The sequence below is a fragment of the Bos indicus genome, chromosome 11 (assembly GCF_029378745.1).
Source record: "Bos indicus isolate NIAB-ARS_2022 breed Sahiwal x Tharparkar chromosome 11, NIAB-ARS_B.indTharparkar_mat_pri_1.0, whole genome shotgun sequence".
NCBI classification, from domain to species: domain Eukaryota; kingdom Metazoa; phylum Chordata; class Mammalia; order Artiodactyla; family Bovidae; genus Bos; species Bos indicus.
Genome location: NC_091770.1, coordinates 59,726,468 through 59,749,859, shown reverse-complemented (window position 1 = coordinate 59,749,859; position 23,392 = coordinate 59,726,468). Strand labels below are relative to the sequence as shown.

General features: G+C 33.9%; 1 protein-coding gene and 1 pseudogene across 7 annotated transcripts in view; one reads left to right on the top strand and one right to left on the bottom strand.

Moving 5' to 3' along the window:
• Positions 1 to 23,392, top strand: part of USP34 (ubiquitin specific peptidase 34) — a 240,420-nt gene that overhangs the window by 131,070 nt on the left and 85,958 nt on the right. For all 7 annotated transcript variants that reach the window (XR_011569295.1, XM_070798851.1, XM_019970352.2 and 4 more), the window contains 9 exons: positions 3,937 to 4,091; positions 5,481 to 5,594; positions 7,299 to 7,398; positions 7,532 to 7,691; positions 10,489 to 10,615; positions 10,712 to 10,859; positions 17,828 to 17,928; positions 18,138 to 18,347; positions 22,398 to 22,523. Coding sequence is in view for 6 of the 7 variants with exons in the window: in XM_070798851.1 (XP_070654952.1) it covers positions 3,937 to 4,091; positions 5,481 to 5,594; positions 7,299 to 7,398; positions 7,532 to 7,691; positions 10,489 to 10,615; positions 10,712 to 10,859; positions 17,828 to 17,928; positions 18,138 to 18,347; positions 22,398 to 22,523 (1,241 nt within the window). In the remaining variant the exon portion in view is untranslated. The remainder of the gene's footprint in view (positions 1 to 3,936; positions 4,092 to 5,480; positions 5,595 to 7,298; positions 7,399 to 7,531; positions 7,692 to 10,488; positions 10,616 to 10,711; positions 10,860 to 17,827; positions 17,929 to 18,137; positions 18,348 to 22,397; positions 22,524 to 23,392) is intronic.
• LOC139185696 (sentrin-specific protease 8-like) lies at positions 2,407 to 3,062 on the bottom strand (annotated as a pseudogene).

Here is a 23,392-nt window from a genome sequence, read left to right as displayed (position 1 = left end):
ATGTTAGAGTGACTGTAGTTTTCTTTTTTTTAACCTTTGGTTAATAGAATATTCCTTTCACTCCAGTTGGAAACAGCCACTGTCTGTATATCAGGGCTAATCTTATCCCATATTTGTTGACTTCATAGGTGACAGAAATTTGGAGACACATTTAATTTAGATGAATCTCAAACTCAATTTCATTAATAATTAATCTTAAAAAACAGAGAAATTGGTCTGGTATATTAAGAGTGTGGACCATTTCTAAATCCACATGCAAGATATCCTCTCAAGAAGGGAGGAAGGTTGATTTCTTTCAGCCAGAGCACTTTTCCTCTTGCTGCTGCTGCTGCTGTGTTGCTTCAGTCGTGTCCGACTCTGTGCGACCCCATAGATGACAGCCCACCAGGCTCCGCTGTCCCTGGGATTCTCCAGGCAAGAACACTGGAGTGGGTTGCCATTTCCTTCTCCAATGCATGAAAATGAAAACTGAAAGTGAAGTCGCTCAGTCGTGTCTGACTCTTTGCGACCCCATGGACTACAGCCTACCAGGCTCCTCCATCCATGGGATTTTCCAGGCAAGAGTACTGGAGTGGGGTGCCATTGCCTTCTCCTCTTGCTAGACTGACTTATTTTCTTTCACGCTCCACATGCCTTGTTTTCTGTATGTCTGTGTCAACAACCTCATTTATTAGAAGGACATTCTTTTTTTTTAGCTATGGTTAATGTCAAACTGCTGGGTGAGTATCTTGCTAGCTTGAGAGATGTCTTCGTGACTCTTTAAGTCCATATCTGTGCTTGAGGTATGCCATGTGTTTATTTTACTGTTTGAGTCTGTAATTTCTTTTAAGTCAAGGTGTTTGTAACGAATGCCACAAACATTATGTTACCAGTAGATTACAAAATGAAGGCACCTGTTTTTGATAGGAAACCCCTGTTTCATGTTAGTAGGTCATTTATTACACCCATTATCATTCAGGATATACAAGAAATAATATAAAATATTTAAAAATCTTTATACATGGAGAAATCAAACGCAAACAAATATTTTCAGTATAAATAATTTCACATGACCATTGTTTCCTGTTTGTTGAATACAGATTTTCATTGGAAAAAGTTAATCATTTTTTTCAGTATTTGAATAACGAGTTATTTATTTTGCTGCTCCTTTTCCATTAAACATAGAATATGTTCTTTTTGTGTGGGCTTTCAATAGCTACTGCACATTTAGAATCATGTTTGAACTTATCCCACATCATAATTGTACTTCTCTAACTGTTACAGTTTCTTTGAAGTATAATATAGTTACTCGAAAGTTACAGTTTTAAAAAAGATTCTTACCTATCTTCATTTATCTCTTCTTAACTACTTACTGTATTTAAGTTATACACTAAATGTTGTTCCTAGTGTTTTTATGTTGGCTCTTGGGCACAGATTCTTAGAATGAATAAGACATACATTAACTATTTCTATGAGAAACTGATTGGATACATTTGTATACATTTTTCGCCTCAATCTCTTAGACTGATACTGCTACTAGGTAAATATTTTCTCACGTGGTTTTGGATCTCATCTACTTTTTGGAGTAGGGGGAGGGTTGCGAGTGGTTTCTTTTTTTTTTTTTTTGGAAGGAATAATACTTCTTTTTATTCTTGGTTCCACATTTCAAAAATTTCATTATCTGCATTTTGAATTAAGTGAAAGAGTTGAGAAAGGTCACTTTTTTCCTTTATATCTCAAACCAACTTTTAGTAAGTTTCAGATACAAAACAAGAGGTATACCACATTTATTTTAACAGCATTATTTACTATTCCCTCTCTCTTAAAGTGTTCTAGGAATCAGTGGGCGACTGTAGGCTAACACCATCTTGATAATATCAAGTATTGGCAGAGCTTGTAGCAGGGAAAGCCTTTGCTTGTTGAATGGAAGAGGTATCATAGAACTGAGTAACTGATAATATTTGATCTTACATTTAGTTGTGACTTGATCTGCTTCTAGCCAGTTGATCTTTTGGAATATGTGGACTGTGCAATAAGTTTTTGGTTCTTCTATGATTTTCTTCTTGCTTCTAGATTTCACATATTCTTAATTTGTTTTACAGATCAGTCTTTTTTCTTTGGAATAAACCAGTGTGGATAAGGGAGACCAAAAGGGAATTAATAAGTGTTATGATTGGTTAAGATTGGTTTTAAGGTTTTGGTGCATATTTTGAAGACATTTTCACAGAACATATATTGCTCTAAAGTTAGGGTTAAAGCAAAACTTCCCATTAGGAGAATGCAGAGGATAACATTCTCTCAGGAGAAAGCAAGCATCCGAAGATTTCCTCTCCCAGGCATCTTCCCTCAGACACTGAGACTACAGCCATCCAATCCATGGGGACAGGCAGAAAGAGGAGACTTCAAAAGTCAACTATATTTCAACAGCTAAATTTTGGCAGGTCTGGCAATGAGATCCTTCCATTTTTCTCTATTCTTTATGATGTATGTAAGAGTGAGTAGCTGCAATAGTGATTCTGGCTGTCGTCTAAAGTAGTTCTGACACAGGCCTCAGTGTTACATATCATGTATATCCCAAGTTATAGCTGTTTTGTTGAGCGCTTTCTCTTCCACAGAGGCTAGTTTGTTTCCTTTTCTGCCTGAGAGAGCCTCTAATTTCTTTGTTGCCTGCTTTGGGTGGAATTAATTGCTACTACCATAAGAATCATAATGAAAAAAGCCATTTTTATCTTAGAGATAAACCAACAGGCTCCAATGGATTCCCCTAGCTGTGTGGTTGGAATTATCATTGATGGCTAAAAATAATAACTCTTTATTGGAGAGGTCCAAGGGTTCAGGCAACATGGTGATCTCTGCTGGGTTGCCAGTGTACTTGATAAACTGAGTGACTTCAGGGCTAGTGAAGAAGACATGGTCAGAGCAGTCATGAAACTGACTATTGGCAAAGTACTCAAAGGCAAACACATGAACGTTGAGCCAACTTGGAGGATCCAGTATGAGACAAATTACTGCCACAGTAGACTGTCCGTGTAACTCAAGACGACTGGGTCCATCTTGTACCGACCAGGGCTGCTCAGAAATTCCAGAAGCTGCTTTGGACTTCACCACCCCAACCAGCCTCCAAGCAGCTCCATACTGGCCGGAAAAAGGATGGGGGTGGTGGTTACTTAAGATTCTGTCATCTTCTCAGTGCCTTCTGATTCTGGGGAATAAGCCCATGCTCTTGAATCCCTTATGGTATACTTTAGAAATCCCTGTGATAATTTTATTCTACCCTTTTGTATTGTCTCACTTATCAGACTTGTGATTGCCCTGATGCCTTTTCTTTGATTCTGAATAGTTCTGATTCCTTCTGACACACTTTAGAATTATCTAATACTTGGGTCGAAGTTTTAATACCATACAGATTCTGTCTGATTTCAGTGGCTTCTTAGCTAATTGTTACCTGTGATGTGTTGCTGTTCTGTTTTAGGTAGTAAGTTCCTTTTTGTTTTATTAATTGTAAGGATCCCTTTTTTCATAGTTTACAAACATGATGCTTATTGGCATTTATTGTTTATCTCCTATGTGCATAGAATTAGCTGTGAATATGGTATCCACTGTATTCTTTACCCTTAAACCTTAGAACTGACTTAACTTTTTGGGGATTACTTTCTTTTAATCATGTTTGCTATAATACAATGATTGTTCATGTCTTAAAGAAAATGAGTTTCCAGAACAAATGTCTCTTCTAGGATACTATCCCATATAAGTCTTGTTTTTTCAGATGATTTATCTTTGGAGTATATTTAACTACATTTGAAAGCATAAATTATATGAAGTCTCCTACGAAACAATTTTTATAAATTGCTATGAAATATCTCCTTTGTTTTTCTGTATGTATTGGTGCTTCTGGTATATTTAATTAGGATGAAAATGTTGCATGTACCAGGATTTAAAATTTGTAATTTTATCTAGGGTTAAGTTTGGAGCAAGTTGATATTTTATGGCATTGTTTAGTAGAAGATTCTGAGTGTTACGATGATGCACTCCATTGGTTTTTAAATCAAGTTCGAAGTAAAGATCAACATGCTATGGGAATGGAAACCTACAAACATCTTTTCCTGGAGAAGGTAATTTTATTTCTTGACTATTTGTATTGTTTTTCTGTATTTCCTTTTTCGCTCTTGAAATGTAAACTGTAAATGTTCATTTTTTCCTCTTGAAATATTTTAATTAAAAAAAAAAAGTTTTTTAATATTTATTTTGGTTGGGTCTTCATTGCTGCCTGGGGCTTTCTCTCATGATGAGCGGGGCTTACTCTCCAGGTCCAGTGCCAGGGCTTCTCATTGCAGGGGTTTCTTTTGTTGCAAAGCATGTGTAGCCATGTGGGCTCAGTTGCCTCCTGGCATGTGGAATCTTCCTAAGTCAGGAATCGAATCTGTTGCATTGCAAGGCAGATTCTTAACCCCTGGACCACCAAAGAAGCCCTGGAATTCTTTTTAAAAAGATAAATATACTGCTTATCTGCAGTCCTTGTATAATATTTGCCACTTAGATGTTGCTTTAGTTTTGTGCTCTACAGTGTTTGTATATCTAAATGAATACTTAGTTTTGATTTACAAAAATGTTATGTTCCTTAGCTAAAGTACTTAAACTAACAGTAAGTGTAACTCTTGGTGAACAGTAATAAGAGATGTGTGTGGGGTTTTGTTATATATTTTTTAAAATCATTAGTAACATTATGTTTCAATTTTTGAGGGGTGGTGCCACACCTACTAGTGTGGGAGCCCTATTCTGCAATTTTTAATTAAATGGTATGGTTTTTAGCTAGTCTTCTGGCAGATATAAACTAATGTTCAGATTTGTTGGTTTCTTGGGGGGAGGGCATTGTAGGAAGGGCTGTTATGATATTAAAGATACACATTATCCAATTTTTATTTATAAGATGCTGCATTTGGTTCAGTAGATAATTTTCCATTTAGATTTTAAAACTTTGATAATAAAGCAATACACTTTATTTGTTATATGCTGATTTTTGAGATTATAAAGGCTCTAGAAAGTCTGTGGTAGACTTGAGTTCATATGAATGAGTTTTGGTAATAGAAACTAAATCACTTAAATCACTTAATAGATTCAAGACAAAGCTACAAACAGGTCTTCAGTTATCTTAATTTCAAGCTCTGACTTATACAAAAACTGTGTATCTATATGTTGTAAATGTGTCTGGTGTAACTATATAATAACTAATAAAATTTATAAATTTCCCCTGGTTTGGGTCTATAATACATCTCAAAAATGGAAGCACGTATCAGCAGGTTTCAGTTACATCATGATTAAAATTTTTTATGAAATTATTTTGTTATCACTAAAAATCTCAGATATTACATTTTCCTCTTCAGTGTTTTCAGTAAAACTAGGTTTGTTAACGTAAATGTGTTACTTTAAATCTAATAAAATGAAATCTGCTAAATTAATTATCACACCTAAACTACCTTGACAGCTTTTTTTTTTTTTTTAAGATGCCCCAGCTAAAACCTGAAACAATTAGCATGACTGGCTTAAACCTGTTTCAGCATCTCTGTAACTTGGCTCGACTGGCTACCAGTGCCTATGATGGTGGTTCAAACTCTGAGGTATGAATTGAGATTTGTCCTTTTATTGGGTCAGCTTGTGGAATTTCTTTTGTTCATCAAATTAGATTACTACCAAGCATTGAATTTACTGACTCTGCAGACTTTTATTTTGAAGTCTTAAGCTTTATCTTCTGGGTTTTAAAAGTTCTATAAAGCAAACATGGTAATTTTTATTACTGAAAATAATCTTTGTTGTGAATAATGGAAACTTGTGATACACACTTCAAGCTGTGAAACAAGTCACAAAGATGTAACGTCCACATAGGGAATATAATCAATAATATTGTAACAACTTCATATGGTGCTGATGGTAATTGATTTTATTTACAGTAATCTTTTCATAATGTATAAAAATATTGCATCACTGTTCTGTATACCTGAAACTAATAGAATATTGTATGTTAGTATAACTGAAGTAATATAATTTACTGTATGTTCCTTGGTTAATAAAGGATTTTGCTGAGTAGAAGTTTGATTAATCTAAAATCTGTTTTTCAGGCCATTTTTGTGGCCAAACTTTCAGTTGCTCTTGGGCAACTTCAGAGTTCCTATCAATAACTTCGCTTCTGGAATGGAATATACCTAAATCATTAGTGACCATGAGGCATGATCAGTTCATTAGCTGAAGACTGTCACAGATTGCTAGTCTTATTTCTGGCTTTTATTTGGCTAGGTTGGATGACTGCGAGTTTTTGTTGAATGCATTATATATTCCTAGGCTCACCTAACATAGACTGTTGTTTGAAAGTCTTGCTTATTGGACATTTCAGTTTATTAATGATAGCTCTGATTCATGCCATCTGCACTCCACTTATATTTTTCATTAATTTTCTTTAGAGATTGAGTTGTGTTATAGAGAGAAAAATAAACTGTTGTAAAATCTATGTGGTAAAGATAACTGTAATTGTATTTAGAGCAAGCAGTTGTATATTGCTTTCATAGTATCTTCCTACCTTCTTTCCTTGTTTGAATAGTGTTGGTTTACTTATTTTTATTTTTAATGTTTTGGTTCAAGCTCTTACTTTGATAGCACTATGATAAGTTTCAATTTGGTGATTTCATACAGTTGGACAGATCTGATTTACCTAAAAGGTCACACTCTAATTTTGAGATAATACTGCTTTTTAAGTAGATGCCATGAACACTAAAGCTATTCTGTCACTTATCAGAAGGTTATCTTTTCTTCACCCTAGTTACAGTTTTTGAGAACTTCCACTGTTCACTTTTTCTATAATTTTCAGTGAAAACATTTTTTTTTCATCTCAGAGTTTAAGTCATAAGTTTAATTATCAGTTTCAGTTAGTGAATCTTTTTAATTTTCTGTGAATGCCTGAAATCAGTGACTTTCAGAATAAGTTGGATGAAAGCATGTTACGTTAACATGTTACGCTAATAATTATGTCAGTTATTATTCCTTTGTAGCATGTTTTGAGGACTTTTTCTCACTGTGTAGTCATAACTTATGAGTTAAATGTTGTACACATACATAGATGATTCGTAAGTAGGTATTTTTATAACTAGTACAGGTATATTTCAGAAAGTGAAGAAATTTTCAAGGTTTTTATCATTAGGAATTGCCTTTTAAATACTTTATAAAATATTAAAGCTCTGATAATTGAATGCCTTTTAAATTTGTAACTTTGGTCTTTAATTAAACATTGTTTTACAATTAACATTTATAGATGGCATATTTTTGCTTCTTAGCTTTGTGGTATGGACCAATTTTGGGGCATTGCTTTAAGAGCACAATCTGGTGATGTCAGTCGAGCAGCTATCCAGTATATTAACTCCTATTATATTAATGGTGAGTGATTTGAATTACTGTCTGGTAGGTAATTTTTATGTAAGTATTTTTCTTATCTGTAATTCATTTTCTTTAATACAGCTAAATAAGAATATAAGGTTGATAATACATATCTAAACATCTGACTTTTTAGGTAAAACGGGTTTGGAGAAGGAGCAAGAATTTATTAGTAAGTGTATGGAGAGTCTTATGATAGCTTCTAGCAGTCTTGAACAGGAATCACACTCAAGTCTCACTGTTATAGAAAGAGGACTTCTTATGCTGAAGACACATCTGGAAGCATTTAGGAGAAGGTAATTTTTTAAAACCACATTATTAGAATGAATTTTAGGCTTTTTAAAAAAATAGCTGATATGTCCTAAAGTATTCTTAAAACTAAAGGTTTTCTTGGGGGCAGCTAGAAAACATAACTTACCAAAAGTGAAGAGTTAATAATGGAAGTAATTTTTATTCATGATATGTACCATTTCATCGTGGAATCAGCAATATAGGTTCCTGGTAAATACTGCAGAGCTTTAAATATCATAAGACTCTGAGAAGATGTGCATGAATAAAAATCTCTAGACAGAATTCCATCTCTAAGAAAGTATTACTATGATTGAAATGGCAGAACACCACTACCAAAAAAGTTTTCACTAAAACTCTCACCAAGAACATCAGATAATCTCTCATAGTTGAATCAAGTTGAGTCATTTGTTTCATTTGCTGTTTTTTTTTCTTCCTGGACTAGGAGACAGTATTTTAATTTTGAATTTCCATTTACCATGGAAACATGATCAAAAAATTCTGTGTTAATGAATATCTATATAATTAATTTAGACATACCCTGTGTAATACAGAAATAAAGCAAATTAACATTTATGAATATATCGACTGAATTAAAAGGTGAGTAGATAGTTTTAATTAAGAAATTGTTTGTTAAAAATCATGAGTAAATGTAAAAGTACAAAGAACTGTTGAACAAAATTGTTAAACCTTATTTCAACTTCCAAGCTCAGTTTGATAATGAAACCTATACCATTTATATATATTGACCTTTGTTTAAAATGTCAGAAGATACTGAATAAAGATTTTCTACACATTCCTTATAAATAACATGGCTCTGTGATTTAAAACATTTAGGCTTTGCAAAATTCCTTATTTTGATTACGATTGTAAATTGTAGAAATTCTACTTAAATAATTCCTTGTGTTTTTAAAGAATGTGTAAGGGAAGTCTTGAGTCTTTTTCAACAGAAACTTCACACTGCCTCATAATTTTTATCACTTTAAAAGCTAACAATAAAAAAGCAAATGTGGTATGTCTTATTCAAATTAATAAAAAATTAATACATACTCATTATAAAATTCAGATATTACACTAAGATAATACTAAAGAAAATCAGAGTCTCTATAATCTACCCTTTCCTATCAGATATTTATTGTTAATGATAACAGTACATGGTCTTCTAAAATTTTCTCTGTGCTGCAGGGTCTACAAACAGCAAACCAAAACAGTCCTGTTGGTTCAAGCCCTCAGTCCTCATACAGCGTTAACCCATGTTTTTAAAATAGGTGCTTATTTAAAAGTCTTTTAAAACAAATTTTTCCTAGGATTCCAGTGGTGCATTTTATCAGTTTAATGAATTTTAGTTCAAAAGTTCCTTCTCCGGTGTACAAACTTTTTCAAACTGAAGAAAATTGATTATTATAATATCCTTAATAGAAACCTTTGTATTTGTTTATGTTTTCCTCTAAAAGTTAATGTTGGTGCTAAATAATATACTTTTTGGGTGGCAAGTAAAGAATCTAGGAAACAATTGAACATTCAAAAACTGAGAGCTGGTTTATAGGAATTTTCAAGCAAATCCTTGTATAGTATCATACAGTTTCAGGTGCTTAATGTGCTTAGTGCTACTCCTAATTAAAAATTGCCTAACATTTATAAAATGAAAACATAAAGTAATTATTATGTTTATTCTTTATATTAAAAGAGTAATTAAAAATGTTGTTTTAAAAGATTGCTGTTTCTAATTTAAAATTGCCTAAACATTTATAAAATGAAAATATAAAGTAATTATTGCACTTATATATTCCTTATAATTAAAAGAGTAAATAAAAATGTCTTTTTCAAAGGATTTTCTTTTTAAAAAGAGATAAGGTTATAATCTTAACAGTGGTTCTCAACCAGAAATGATTTTGTTTCTCTGGGAACATTAGGTAATTCCTGGAGACATTTTTGATTATCACAGCTTAAGGGAGAAGGCAATGTTATTGGCATATAGTAGGTAGAAGATTGCCAGACATTGCTAGTACACCAGATAACCCCCTCATTACTTAAGAATTATCAGGCTCCAAAAGATTGATTACTCTTTTGCTCATAGAAGGTGAACATTGGATCACATCTTGGAAATCAAGTACATTTATTTGCTTACTTGCCCTTTTATTCCAGAATTGCTGATTAGTTTAGACATTGATTTTTTTTTTTTCCTTAAATACCTTGAGGTACCCTGGATCCTGTGTTCAACTGAAAATCAGTTAGAAAATTAATATTTAGTGTCATGCTTAATTGCCTGTATCCTTTGACATATTAATCTTTATTATTCATTTTATGTTTTTAGCAGTCATGGAATCCGCTCTCAAAGTTGTTAGGCTGGTTAACATATATTTACTGCAATACAGTTCTCTCTTTGAAAAATCTTTCCTAATACCTTTTGTCTTCCTTTGAAAATAGGATTGACAGCTTGCTGTTTCACTTACCGGATTAATTTGTTTCTTTAAATTCCTCCTGTCTGCTACTCCCCAGTCCTCCCTCCGTCTTGTTAAAAAAAAACAAAAAACAAAAAAAAACCCTATAATATTCTTAATGGGCCTTTTTTTTTTTTTTTTGGTAATTTTTCTTGGAAACTAATTTTTAAGGCACTCAACTATATTTACACATTTGAGTTTGATTCATTATCATGAATCCAAACTTAAATTTAATGTTGTAGAATAAACTGTAGTGTTTTGGACCCTTTTGTGGGCTCTTTCATTTTGTAAAATAGCGAAAACTTCTGTAACATTAAAATAGTTTAAAATGATACCCTTCCTCGATGTGGTTTTTGTGTTCTAGGTTTGCATATCATCTCAGACAGTGGCAAATTGAAGGCACGGGCATTAGTAGTCATTTGAAAGCACTGAGTGACAAACAGTCCCTGCCGCTAAGGGTTGTTTGCCAGCCAGCTGGACTTCCTGATAAGGTAGTTACATAGTTTTAGTTTCCAAATTAATAACATTTCCCAGTTCAAATATATGTTCTTTTTGTATTTTTAAATTGGTTGCATCTCATGTTTCAGATGACTATTGAAATGTATCCTAGTGACCAGGTAGCAGATCTTAGGGCTGAAGTAACTCATTGGTATGAAAATTTACAGAAAGAACAAATAAATCAACAAGCTCAGCTTCAGGAGTTTGGTCAAAGCAGCCGAAAAGGAGAGTTTCCTGGTAAGTCCATCAGTTCAAATTTTTCTGTTTTCTAGGTTCTATCATATATTGACTTCAAACCTTTACTTCTTTAAATAAAGACTATGAGCCATGTTCATGACTCCTCCCCTCCCACCCTAGGTATGGTGCCATCAATTCTTAGGCAAGAGTTAATAGTTATCTTTTTCATTTTTTTTAAAAGATGTTATTTGCAAACACTTGTACTCATTATTCTCAAAAAAAAAAAAAAAAAATCTGCTTTTGTAGGTTATTTGATAAGCAGCGTGGGAATTAATAAGTTTGTGTCCATACACCACCTAGAATCCAACTTTAAAAGTGAAAGTGTTAGTCACTTTAAGTAGTGTCTGACTCTTTGCAACTCCATGGACTGTAGCCTGCCAGGCTCCTCTGTCCTTGGGATTTTCCAGGCAAGAATACTGGAGTGGGTTGCTTCTCTAAGTACCCAGTTTTACTCAGTAGTTTTTTGGTTTTTTTTTTTTTTTTTGCTATTTTGATATATTTTTTGAAGCGTATGAAAACAATACATCATTGAGTTCCCACCTATGCATCTCTCCTTTCCTCAAAAAAAGTATCATATTAAGAAATTTTCATGTGAGCCTGAAAGGCGTATTTGATTACTCCCTTTTAGTGTCTTTACATAGCACATAAAATAGGGGCTATTCAGAGGAGCAACCAGAAAAGCTGTTACGTTTTACTTACAGGTTAAAGGTCTGAATGATAATAGGCTAAATACATATTTTAAAATGCCTACCTGGTAATGTCACTTTGATTGATAACATTAGTGGAAGAAAATCTTGAAGTTTTAAAAGCTTCTTTTTAAGACTTATAACCTGCCTGTGAGCAGATAATTCTTTTGTCTCTTTTAGTAAGGAGCCAACAGTTTTACTACACTGTGCTTAAGATGAAATCATATGTACATTTTAAATATATCAGAAATCTTAAACTGTTTTTAAATAATTAGTGAGTATTCTTGATAGAGGAGTAGATGTTGAAAATCTCCCTTCTAATCCTATCTCTGAATCTCCCCATTTCCCTTCTCCTGAGGCAGATTTTCTTAGATATTTTTCAAGAGATAACAAGATATTTATTGACCCTTGAGTTATATGGGGGTTAGGGACACCAACCCTCTGCACAATCAAAAATCCATGTATAACTTATGATTGGCTCTTCATACCCACTGTTCTTTCATATCCATAGTTCTGCATCTGTGGATTCCATCAGCTGAGAATCAGGTAGTACTCTAGTATTTACTGTTGAAAAAAGCCTGCATATAAATGGATCTGCACAGTTCAAACCTTTGTTGTTCAGGTGTCAGCTGTGTACTTAAAACACAAGTATAGTAGCATTCAGTTTATACTCTTCTATCCCTTGTTCATTGTGCTTATTATCTTAGAGAACATTCCATATAGTTAAATATAGAAAGTTACCTCATTCTTTTCAAGATCTATATTGTCTGTAGTATGGTGGTACCATGATTTATTTTACCTATTCTCTATTAAGGGATATTTAAGTAGTTTCTTTTCTTTTGATTTTATAGTGTTATACAGAGTATTCTTAATACATACATTATCTCACAGGAGTTGGCTAAATATCTAGTTATGGAATTTTCAGATCAAAAAGTATATTTTTGTTACATTGCAATGTATATAAAGAGAGTATGAAATGAGTAATAATAAAATGAACCACCAGTGCACCTACCACCAAGAATAAGGGCTAGAACATTATTAGAAGCTAGTTGTGTGTCCCTCCCTGATATCATCATTTCCTCTTCCCCTTAACACTATCTTGATTTTTTTTTTAATATTCTTTATAGCTTTACCTCCAGTGTATCTTTTCCTAAAGGATGTATTTAGTTCTGTGAAACATAAGCACAGAGAAACTTGATGGATTAAGGAAAAGGGAGTATGTTCTTGTTAGGCAAAGGGTCACAGAAAATGCAAGCTAAAGAAGGTATACTTTCATCTCTTTAGTAAGAAGTGAAAGTGTTAGTCGCTCAGTCCTGTCTAACTCTTTGCAACCCCATGGACTGTAGCCTGCCAGGCTCCTCTGTCCATGGAATTCTCCAGGCAAGAATACTGGAGTGGGTAGCCATTCCCTTCTCTAGGGGAGCTTTCCAACCCAGGAATTGAATCCAGATCTCTTGCATTACAGGCAGATTCTTTACTGTCTGGAGCGACCACGGAATCCGAAAAGATGTGTTATAAAGCCTCATCGAAGGTTATCAGTGGGAAAGTTCTCAAGTTTAGGTCTTGGCACAGTGAAGACATATCTTAGTGCTATGATGTTGAGAAGATGCTGAAATACTCAACAGAATAGTCTTTTCTTTTTCTGATCTTTTTATTCAAAATGAAATTTCTTCTTTTTGATGATAGGACTTGAAGGTTAGAGTAGAGACTTGACAGTCCGAGTAGAGATAAAGATTCTGGGCCCAGTTCACTTTTGCATTCCTTCCTTAGATAGAGAAAGTATTGTGAAAGTAGCAGAGATTTGGTCTTTTGGCCCTCAGGAATACGTTTTTCTAGTGACACTGATCCTATTGATTGTTTTCCACATCTGACTTACAGTAGTTGGCTCTCCGTTATCATCCTCCTTGTAATTTTTGTCTTTCTCATGTGTTGACTATTCTGTTTTCAATATCCCATACCTTCCTTATTGGTTCACTTTTTTTTATTTGACTGGAATATAGTGCAAATTATCCAGTAACTTCTTGAGGGATTCTTTGACTGATCGAAAATATATTTCTGATACTTTAAATGGTAATTTGGCTAAGTATAGAATTCTAGGTCAGAAATAATTTTGTTTCAGAATTTTAGAGATATTAATGCACTTCATGGTTCTGTTGCTGTTTCAAATCTTGAAGCCATATTGATTTCTGGTAGTTTTTATACATCCTGTTAATATTTTTTCCCCTTTTCCAGAGCTTATTGAACCTTCTTGTGCCTGTTTTACAATACTATGCCTGAGTATGGATCTATTTTCAGCAACTGTAATGGGTACTTTATATTCAGAGGTCCCTTTTAGTTTGGCAACTTGTATCTTTTAGTTTGGGGAAATTTTCTTGAGTTACTTTCTGTGTCCTATTTTATCATTTCTTTCTAGAAATTCTTTACATGTTTCATTTCTTGGACTATTTCTAATTTATTTATCTTTTCTTCCCTATGTTTCATTTCTTTGAGTCTTAGCTTTCTTAGATATGTTTTCAACTTTATTTTGAAGTTTTTTTGAGTTTTTCATTTTTGCAGTGGTGCTTTTAATATCTGACATCTCTCTCTCTTTTTTTTTTTGTCCTCAGCATACTCCTGATATCTTAACGTATTTTTTTGAGAATATTGATGTGTTTTCCCTTAATCATTGGATCTTTAAAAATCCAGAGTGACGGTGTGTGCATTTTAATTAGAATGCTTAGCTAATTACCAATTATTTTCTGTTAACTTTATCTCATCTTTTACCTTATACACACACACACACACCTCTGGCATTCTTCATTCCTTTTGTGTAGATTGAGAAATTTCCACTTATCTTTCTTCTTCTTTATAATAAATTTCGCTTAAAAATGTTTATATTGCAGATCTAGTAATTTTCTCAAGCTTTTATTGTTTGAATAAAAAGTTTGTTTTGCCTTCATTTTTGAAAGAAATTTTCACTGGATATAGATTTCTAGGTAAAGAAATTCTTTTCAGAACTTTGTAAAAGATTGCCAGTTATCATTTGGCTTGCAGAATTTCTGACTAAAAGTCTGTCATTTTTCTTATCTTATATACAGTATGTCTTTCTAACTGTGCTTGGTTTTAAATATGTTTCTTTAATGTTGATTTTCAGCAGTGAGATTATTAATGTGCCTTGTTATGTTCATGCAGTTTGGATTTAGTTCAGCTTCTTAGGCCTGTGTATTTGTAATATTTATCAAATTTGAAAAAGATTAGCAGTTATATGTTTTTAAGAAAAATTTACCCCCTTAGTCTCACCATAATTTCTGGACCTCTGATGAAGTTTAGCAGTGTTAGTGCCTCATAGATCACTGAGGCGCTGTTTTTCCTTTCCCTTTTCTCTTTCTTTTTGTTCTCTTTCTACCCCTTACGTCACTCTTCTCTTTTCCTTCTTTGTCAGGTGTTGATCTTGTTCCTCTGCCAAATCAGTGTAAATAAGATTATAGATTATAATTTTGTGTCTGCTTTAGGATTTATCTTTTTCAGGTCTTGATGGTTACTGTAAGTTCATTTGATTGCCAGCTTGCAAACCTGTATTATCTATTCCCTTTTTTCTCTGTCAGATAGTTGTAGAATTATAAAAATTTACTTCATTGCAGTTCCAGAGGCTTAAAATTAGATGAATGTTGTTTAACATAGCATCATAACCTAAGAATTTTTAAGATTTCTTGTTTCCTTTTCTTGTTCCTTCCTTGTTTGTTGTTTCCAATTTGTTGCATTAAGATATTGAATTTTTAAAAGATAGCAAATTTTTTCAGAACTGTTAAGGAATAAGCAGTTCTTAGGTTAAAAATCCTCTTAAAAGTAGTGGAAGATAGAAAGCTGCTCAGTTAACTCTAAAAACCAATTTATCAATTATAATTAAAGGGTGTACACTGTATAAGCCTAACTCACATATCAAATAGAAACCTGAATCCTAAGTAAAGTACTAGCCATCTTAGTTGTATTTTGGAATGAAGTCATGCATGCTTGGGGTATTTAGAAGGAAAGAGGAAGCAAATCAACTCCATATTATCTTAGCAATCCAACACAACCAAGGATATTTTATCAACTGTTGTAAAAAGATCAAGTTATGGATTGTATTAGATTATCACAATAACATAGAAATTTAATAAAAATCTACCAAAGTATTAAAGGTTTAGTATAGAATTTCTGTTCCATGTAGTAGCTCATGTTTTTCTTAAGCATTTACTTTCTGCTAAATAACTGATTTAGATAAAACAGTATCAGAAGAAGGAACTCAGTGATGATTTGCAAGTCATATGATGATAAATAGGAAGCTAAAGATATCAAGTACTTTGAAACAATTTTTTAAACATTATTTAGGGTACTTTTTTTTTTTTGTCATGTGGCTTGTGGAATCTCCCCAAACAGGAATTGAACCCAGGGCCACAGCAGTGAAAACACTGGATCCTAGCCACTAGACTGCTAGGAAAGTTCTTAGTTAGGGTACTCTTCATTACTGTGTTTGTGTAATATATGAGAATAAAACTTTCTGAGATATGTGAATGAACACCTGAATAAGTGATTATACCTAGCATTTCTATGTATAAAATATTGTAGAGATGCTAAGTTAATTTCTTTCTTAATATATTTTACTTAAATCTGAATGAAGTTTTACTTTAAATTGGATGAAACTACTCTGAATAATAAACTGTGTGAAGAAACAAAACAGTATTATAAGTTCTGAGAGGTTAAAAGGATAATAGATGAATTTTAATATTAGCTAATATACATTTAAAAACTACAACATTATGATCTCTTGAAGAGTTGTGAAATAAATCACAATAGGTAACAAAGAAATATTCTTTGGGCAGAAAGAAAAACTCTGTTTCTTTCTAATAATCAGGATGAATTTAAAGTCTTTTTTTACACACACATGCGTGTGCACACACCCAATACACTATAGGAATATTCAGAAGATACAGGATTGAATATTCATCAAACCACTGGGAGGACCAGGGTTTCTAGGTTAAGAAATGGCAAGAAGGCTAAGAATCTTAGATTTAGCTACACAACAATTAGCAATTGTGCTGCACAGCAGTTATACTTAAGGAGAATAATTGAAATGAATCTTACTAGAGGAACCCACTTTCCTTACCAGAAATATTTTCTGATAGAATTTTCTGGAGTGGAAGGAAAATGTTGTATGTCATTATGGAAAGCAGTAGTCCTGCTTCATTCATTACTGAAAGTAGTTGTTTTTACTCCTATCCAGTGGACTTTTCCTACATTAAGTTAATAAAATTTAACAATACTTAAGTTTATTCATCAGCTGTTTCATCATTTTACTTAATTTTCTTCCTCTATCAAGCATTTTCTTTAAAATTTTTTTCATGGATTAAACAGTAATTTGAATACCTGCTGTTCTAATGTTGGGAATACATACATGCTTTGTGGAACTTATTATTATTTTTTTTTTAATGAGAGACAAATATCAGATACTAATAAGTGCTATAAAAAATGATAAAGCAGAGTAAGGGGTTAAGAGTGAGATGCAGCTCTTTAGATTTAGGATGAAGGCCTTTTAGAGCTCACATTTTGTGAAAAACTTGAATTGTGGAAATGATCCGTATGAATTTCTGGGGTGGAGCAGACCTTGAGATGGGAACATACTGGTGCTTTAAAGAAAAAACATGCTTGGGCAACTAAAGCATATTTTGGTATGGATGATGGTGGGAAATGGAGATGTAGGCAGCAAAGAGGACTTATGCATTCTAGAAATGAATTGTCTCAGTCTATTGAGGTCATTGAATTTACTGTAATGTAGAATGTTGTAGCTCATCTTTTTTCATTTCATGCCAGAACTTTATGTGTGTCCTATATTCTATTTTATTTTGTTTTGTTGGGTAATAATTGGGAAGAGAGAACTGGATCATTTTAAATACATGCTGATTACTTGTGAACTAAAGCATTAATGAATCTGGGTCTCACATATTACTGAGGGGAAATGCTGTAGGTTCTCAGAAAGCTCTGTAGTGTTTTTTTAATTGTAAATTTTTCATATTATTAAGCAAGCAGAAATTGATCTAATTAGACTGGTGCTAAAGGAGGACTTTCTTAGAATTTCTAACTGCCTAAGGCTAACCTCGGACAATAGCAAATTATGCAGGAAGCATGCTTAGCACCATTTCCACTTTGCTCAAGAATTATATTTAAGCTTAATGTTCAGTGGAATTAATTGCTATAACCATGTATTCATGTTGGCAGATAAATTAACTTTTACAAAAAGTTGACTTTCATTTTCTGCTGTTTTTTAAGGAGGCCTTATGGGACCTGTCAGGATGATTTCTTCTGGACATGAATTAACAACAGATTATGATGAAAAAGCACTTCATGAGCTTGGTTTTAAGGATATGCAGGTAAACATAAATGTGGTTTGAGTTTTAATTATCTTTTGACTTACAGTCAGTAGTTGTTTAGTTGAGGTATAGTTCAAAATCAGTCTTAACTTTTGTTAAAATTGTAAGGGAAGTTATTTTCTACATCACAGATTTATTAAACCAAAAACTTAATATGTCTGACTATATGTTGATTTTTTTTTCCTCCCCTGTTGCTCCTGTTTTTATAGATGGTATTCGTATCTCTGGGTGCACCAAGGAGAGAACGGAAAGGGGAAGGTGTTCAGCTGCCAGCATCTTGCCTACCACCCCCTCAAAAGGACAACATTCCAATGCTTTTGCTCTTACAAGAACCTCATTTAACTACTCTTTTTGATTTATTAGAGATGCTCGCATCATTTAAACCACCCTCAGGAAAAATGGCAGTCGAAGATAGTGAGGTGACTATATCATTTTATTTTCACAAAATCTTGTTTTGTCTTTGTTGAGTGGAAAACAATGCTCTCAGTAATCTCTTAAATGTCAATAAAACCAAAGAATCCATTTATTAATTCATTAAGTATTTAAGTGCCTAATATCCCAGGCATGTTGTTTTAAGTACTATTATACAAGGATTAAAACAGACACAGTTTCAGCCTTCATTGAGTCCAGTGGGGAAGATGGATAATTGCCATGCCTAACAGTTTCAAGTAAACTAACAGATAAACAGTTTTAGGTAGACATAGTTGTCATGACTTGACATTAGAGACTGGTGATAGACAAAACCCATGAAATTAAAAGATGCTTGCTCCTTGGAAGAAGAGCTATGACAAACCTAGTTAGCACATTAAAAAGCAGAGACATCACTTTGCCAACAAATGTCCATATAGTCAAAGTACGGTTTTTCCAGTAGTCATGTGTGGGTGTGAGAGTTGGACCATAAAGAAGGCTGAGCACTGAAGACTTGATGCTTTGGAACTGTGGCACTGGAGAAGAGTCTTGAGAGTCTCTCGGACAGCAAGGAGATCAAACCTAAAGTCAAGGAGTCAATCCTAAAGGAAATGAACCCTGGATATTCATTGGAAGGACTGATATTGAAGCTCTGGTACTTTGGCCACCTGATGTGAAGAGCCAACTGATTGGAAAAGACCCTGATGTTGGGAAAGATTGAGGGCAGGAGGAGAAGTGGGCAGCCGAGGATGAGGTGGTTGATTGACATCACTGTCTCAGTGGACATGAGTTTTGGCAGACTCTGGAAGATTGTGGAGGATGGGGAAGCCTGGTGTGTTGCATCCCATGGGGGTCACAAAAGTCTGACACGACTGAGCAACTGAACAACAACATTTATATATTATTAATGTTTGGTCAAGGAAGGTTTCTCTGAGGGAGACCATATAAACTTCAGCTTTCAAGATGAAAAGGAGGCTACTAAATGAAGAGAATGAAGAATAATTTGGATATAGAGTAGACTGATTCCTGAAGCCCTTGATAATAAGGAGTTAGGCAGGTCTGGGAATTGTTTGGGAGCCAGTAAGTAGAGTGAGGAGGGTAGTGGGAGAGTGAAATGAGGGAAATGAAATGAAAAGGTAAACAGCTAAGCTGGCCTTTGCAAGCTGTTTCCAGTTCACTCAAAATGGAAGCATTGGAATGATGTTTTGTTTTGTTTTCAAATTTTATTAATTTATTTATCTATATTTATTTATTTAGAGTCTTTGTTGGTGAGCATGGGCTTTCTCTAGTTGCAGCAAGCAACTGGGCTGATCCCTTGTTACAGCGCATGGGCTTCTCATTTCAGTGACTTCTTTTTTTGTGCAGCTTGGGCTCTTAGGGCCTTGGGCTTCAGTAGTTTTGATACACAAGCTTATTCACCCTGAGGCATGTGGAATCTTCCCGGACCAGGGATGGAACCCATATCCCTTGCATTGGCAGGAGGATTGTTAATCACTGGCCCACCAGGGAAGTCCACCACTGAAGTATTTTAATCAGAGGGAGAGACATATATCTTAATTTTCCTTTTAAAGGTAATAGGTTTGTTTGACAGGGATAGAAAAAACAATAAGGAACCTCATGTACTAGCATGGAAGTAGTACACGGAGGAAGAATTGACTTTATTTGGTTAGAAACCAACACAATACTGTAAAGCAATTATCCTTCAATAAAAAATAAATAATTAAAAAAAGTTGACTTTGAATACCATCTTTTTAGTGCTAACTCTCAAACTCATTTCTCTGGACCAAACCTCTTCTCTTGAGTTCCAAACTTAAACATTCAGTTGCTTACTTAACACTTGCACTTGATGTCCCACAGGCATCCATTCTCCTTCATTGAAATGGAATCTACCCAGTTCCTCAAGTCAGAAACCTGGACTCCATCTCTTCTTATCTTCTTCCTGAAGCCGAGTCTGTCCCTCCTCCTGATCCCGTCTGCCACACCTGATGTTTTGACCTGTTGTCCTCTTAATTTATTTTCACTGCCACCATTCTATTTCAGGGGACCATCTTTCTTGGAAGAATCATCATTTTGAGATTGGCAGACTGGTGCCTTTATGACTTTTCTATGTTAGGCTAACAGAGTTCTTTGCTAAGAATGTTAAGTGGCTTCTTTCTACATTTCCACGATGTATTTGCTCATGAATTACCAAATTGAGTCATCTGTTCCCCATAACCTGGTTTCTTTTGTGGTGGCACACTCTTAAATTCCCAAGAAATCCCCTTTTTATTCAACCAGAATAATCTTGATAATAATAGATGTCGTAAACCTCCATTTCCTCACCTTTAAATTTTATGCCATACTTAATAACCTTTTACTTCATGTCAGTGTTGTATGGCTAGTTTAAGAGTAAAAGATAAGTATAAGAACTTCCTGATTTTTTGAGGAGGGTGCTAGTAATCTATGAAGTGTGTTATGGGAGCATAAAGGAGGAAACAAAAATTTGAAAAACTGGGAGTGTGATTATGATGTAATTCAAATATAAGGACAGAAAGACAGATTGTAACCCATACTACAAAAGACCTTAAGAGGTTTTATTTGTATTAAAATGGATTGTTATTATCATGGAAGATTTTAAAGCAACAAAAAGTCACAGTTCAGATGTTAGTTTGGAGGATTATGTTAAGAGAAAACAGACCAGAGGTCGGCATACCAGTTAGTAGCCCATTGTAATTCACCATGTGAGGCCTAAACCAGAGAGAAAACATTCGTTTTGGACAGATAAATTATTGAACATCATGACCAGTATGCAGTTGATGGTGTGGAGTTTCTTTGTTGTACTAGACTGGTTCAGTCTTGAAGACGATTACCAAAAACATAATGGATCTTGACTATGTATGACATTGTGTGGCCTTCTAGTCACAATGTAGATCATAGTCATGTACACTTGGAAGATTTTTATTTTCCTCTCTAGATCATCTGCTGCAGAGTTCAGTCCCTTCCTTGTTTCCCTCCCTCTCCCCTTCCTTCTCTTTTTCAAACTGGGTATTTACAAAGGAATGAATTCTATTTTACCGAAGACCTGTCAGTGCCTTGTCTTCAACTAAACTAACAGTATTAACGTGGGTTGCTTCTCTTTTTTCATTAGGTCTGTGTAAAGCAAAGTTTATCTTGAAATTTCATCTCTAAAATTCTCTTACCTTCAAAGTACATTAGCTTTATGCTATTATACAGAAAGAACTGGATTTTTATTTTTTGTAGATGTGTAAGGATATTCCTTTGGCATCTCTTAGGCTTGGTGAATACCTCAAAATCATTATGTGACAGCAGCTAGTAGTAGAATAATGAGTACAGACTCATACTCTGGAAAATTCCAAAACCGTATATTTTAGCTTTCATTGCTTGTTTACCTCTTAGGGTTGTTCTTTAATTAAGAAACAAAACCAAAACACAAAAACCCCAAAACTTGCCTATTTCTTACATTGTGGTTTTTGTTCAGTTACTAAGTCGTGTCCGACTCTTTTTTTAATACTTTTTGCAATATTGTTTAGCGTACTGTTATCTCGTACCTTAGATAATTCAAATTTAACAAGTGATAATGGAAAAAAGTAGGTTCTTTAAAAGTGTTTGCTTTTCTTTTATCTCTGCTTGAAATATAAGATATGAATTAGGAACATAAGAGAAATAGGTGTACTCTTTCCCCAAATAGAAGGTCAGGGATTTAATTAACCAGCTTTTTGTCATTCTTGGAATAGTGGTCTGCAAAGAGGAGATAGGTGATAGTCTGATTGAAATTTATTTGGATGATTTCATAAAATATTTTCACTTCTGTTTGAAAAGTTTTTCTGAGGAAAGTGGCCAGAGTTGCAGGTCACTTTTTCCTAGAAAAGCGTTCAGTAACAAGTTGAAAAACCACTGCTTTGACATAACTAACTTTACTGTGTAAAAAATGGTTTATTCTCACTTTAAAGTAAGATTTTAATATATTATCAAACTTGATAGTGATTTGATGCAGATTGAAATTGTTTAGATTAATTAAAAAACTGATCTGTTTTGATAAGCAGTTATTCTTATTTTTGTAGAGCTTAAGATGTGAAGAACTTCATCTTCACGCAGAAAACCTTTCCAGGCGTGTATGGGAGCTACTGATGCTTCTTCCTACATGTCCTAACATGTTGATGGCATTCCAGAATATCTCAGATGAACAGGTAAGTTCACAAAATATTTTTACTTCCCTGGAGGATGATACAGTTTACATTTCTACTGGTAGTATATGAGATTGGTTGTTAACCTGTAACCTCAGTAAAATTTTGCCCATTTAATAGGTTAAAAAGTGCCACTTCATTTTAAAGTTCATATATTTAATTATTAGTGAGCTTGCATAATATGGGCTATATATAAGGCAAGAATGGTCTCTAAAAGTTATCTCTGTAAACAGTAAATTTGCCTTTATATTAGTGTTTTTTCATATTACTGTATGTTCTGAATATTGCTTTGTTTTTGACAACAAAAAGTAACGTTTAGAGAAAATACACCAAGGTTTAATGATATTTGCATCAGTGCTTATTTTGGCTGCTTATACATGACAACTGGTAGAAATAGAGAAAAAGGGAGGCAAAGAAATTTATATTAATATTTCCAGAGGCATGACCTCACATGTATTAAGTATTAATGTATCTTTGTAAAGATGTCTAATTCAGAACAGAACACCTATTGAATTAGTTCTGAATTAGTTCAATAGGTGTTCTGTTGGTACTTGCACTAAGTAACCCCTTATTATGTAACTTTTAAAAATAATCTTTAATTTTAACAGACATCTTTACAAAGATATATTAATACATGTGAGGTCATGCCTCTGGAAATATTAATACATGTTAAATTTTTCAGGGCTTCCCTGGTGGCTCAGACGGTAAAGCGTCTGCCTGCAATGCGGGAGACCCGGGTTTGATCCCCGGGTTGGGAAGATCCCCTGGAGAAGGAAATGGCAACCCACTCCAGTACTCTTGCCTGAAAAATTCCATGGACTGAGGAGCCTGATGGGCTACAGTCCATGGGGTTGCAAAGAGTCTGACATGAC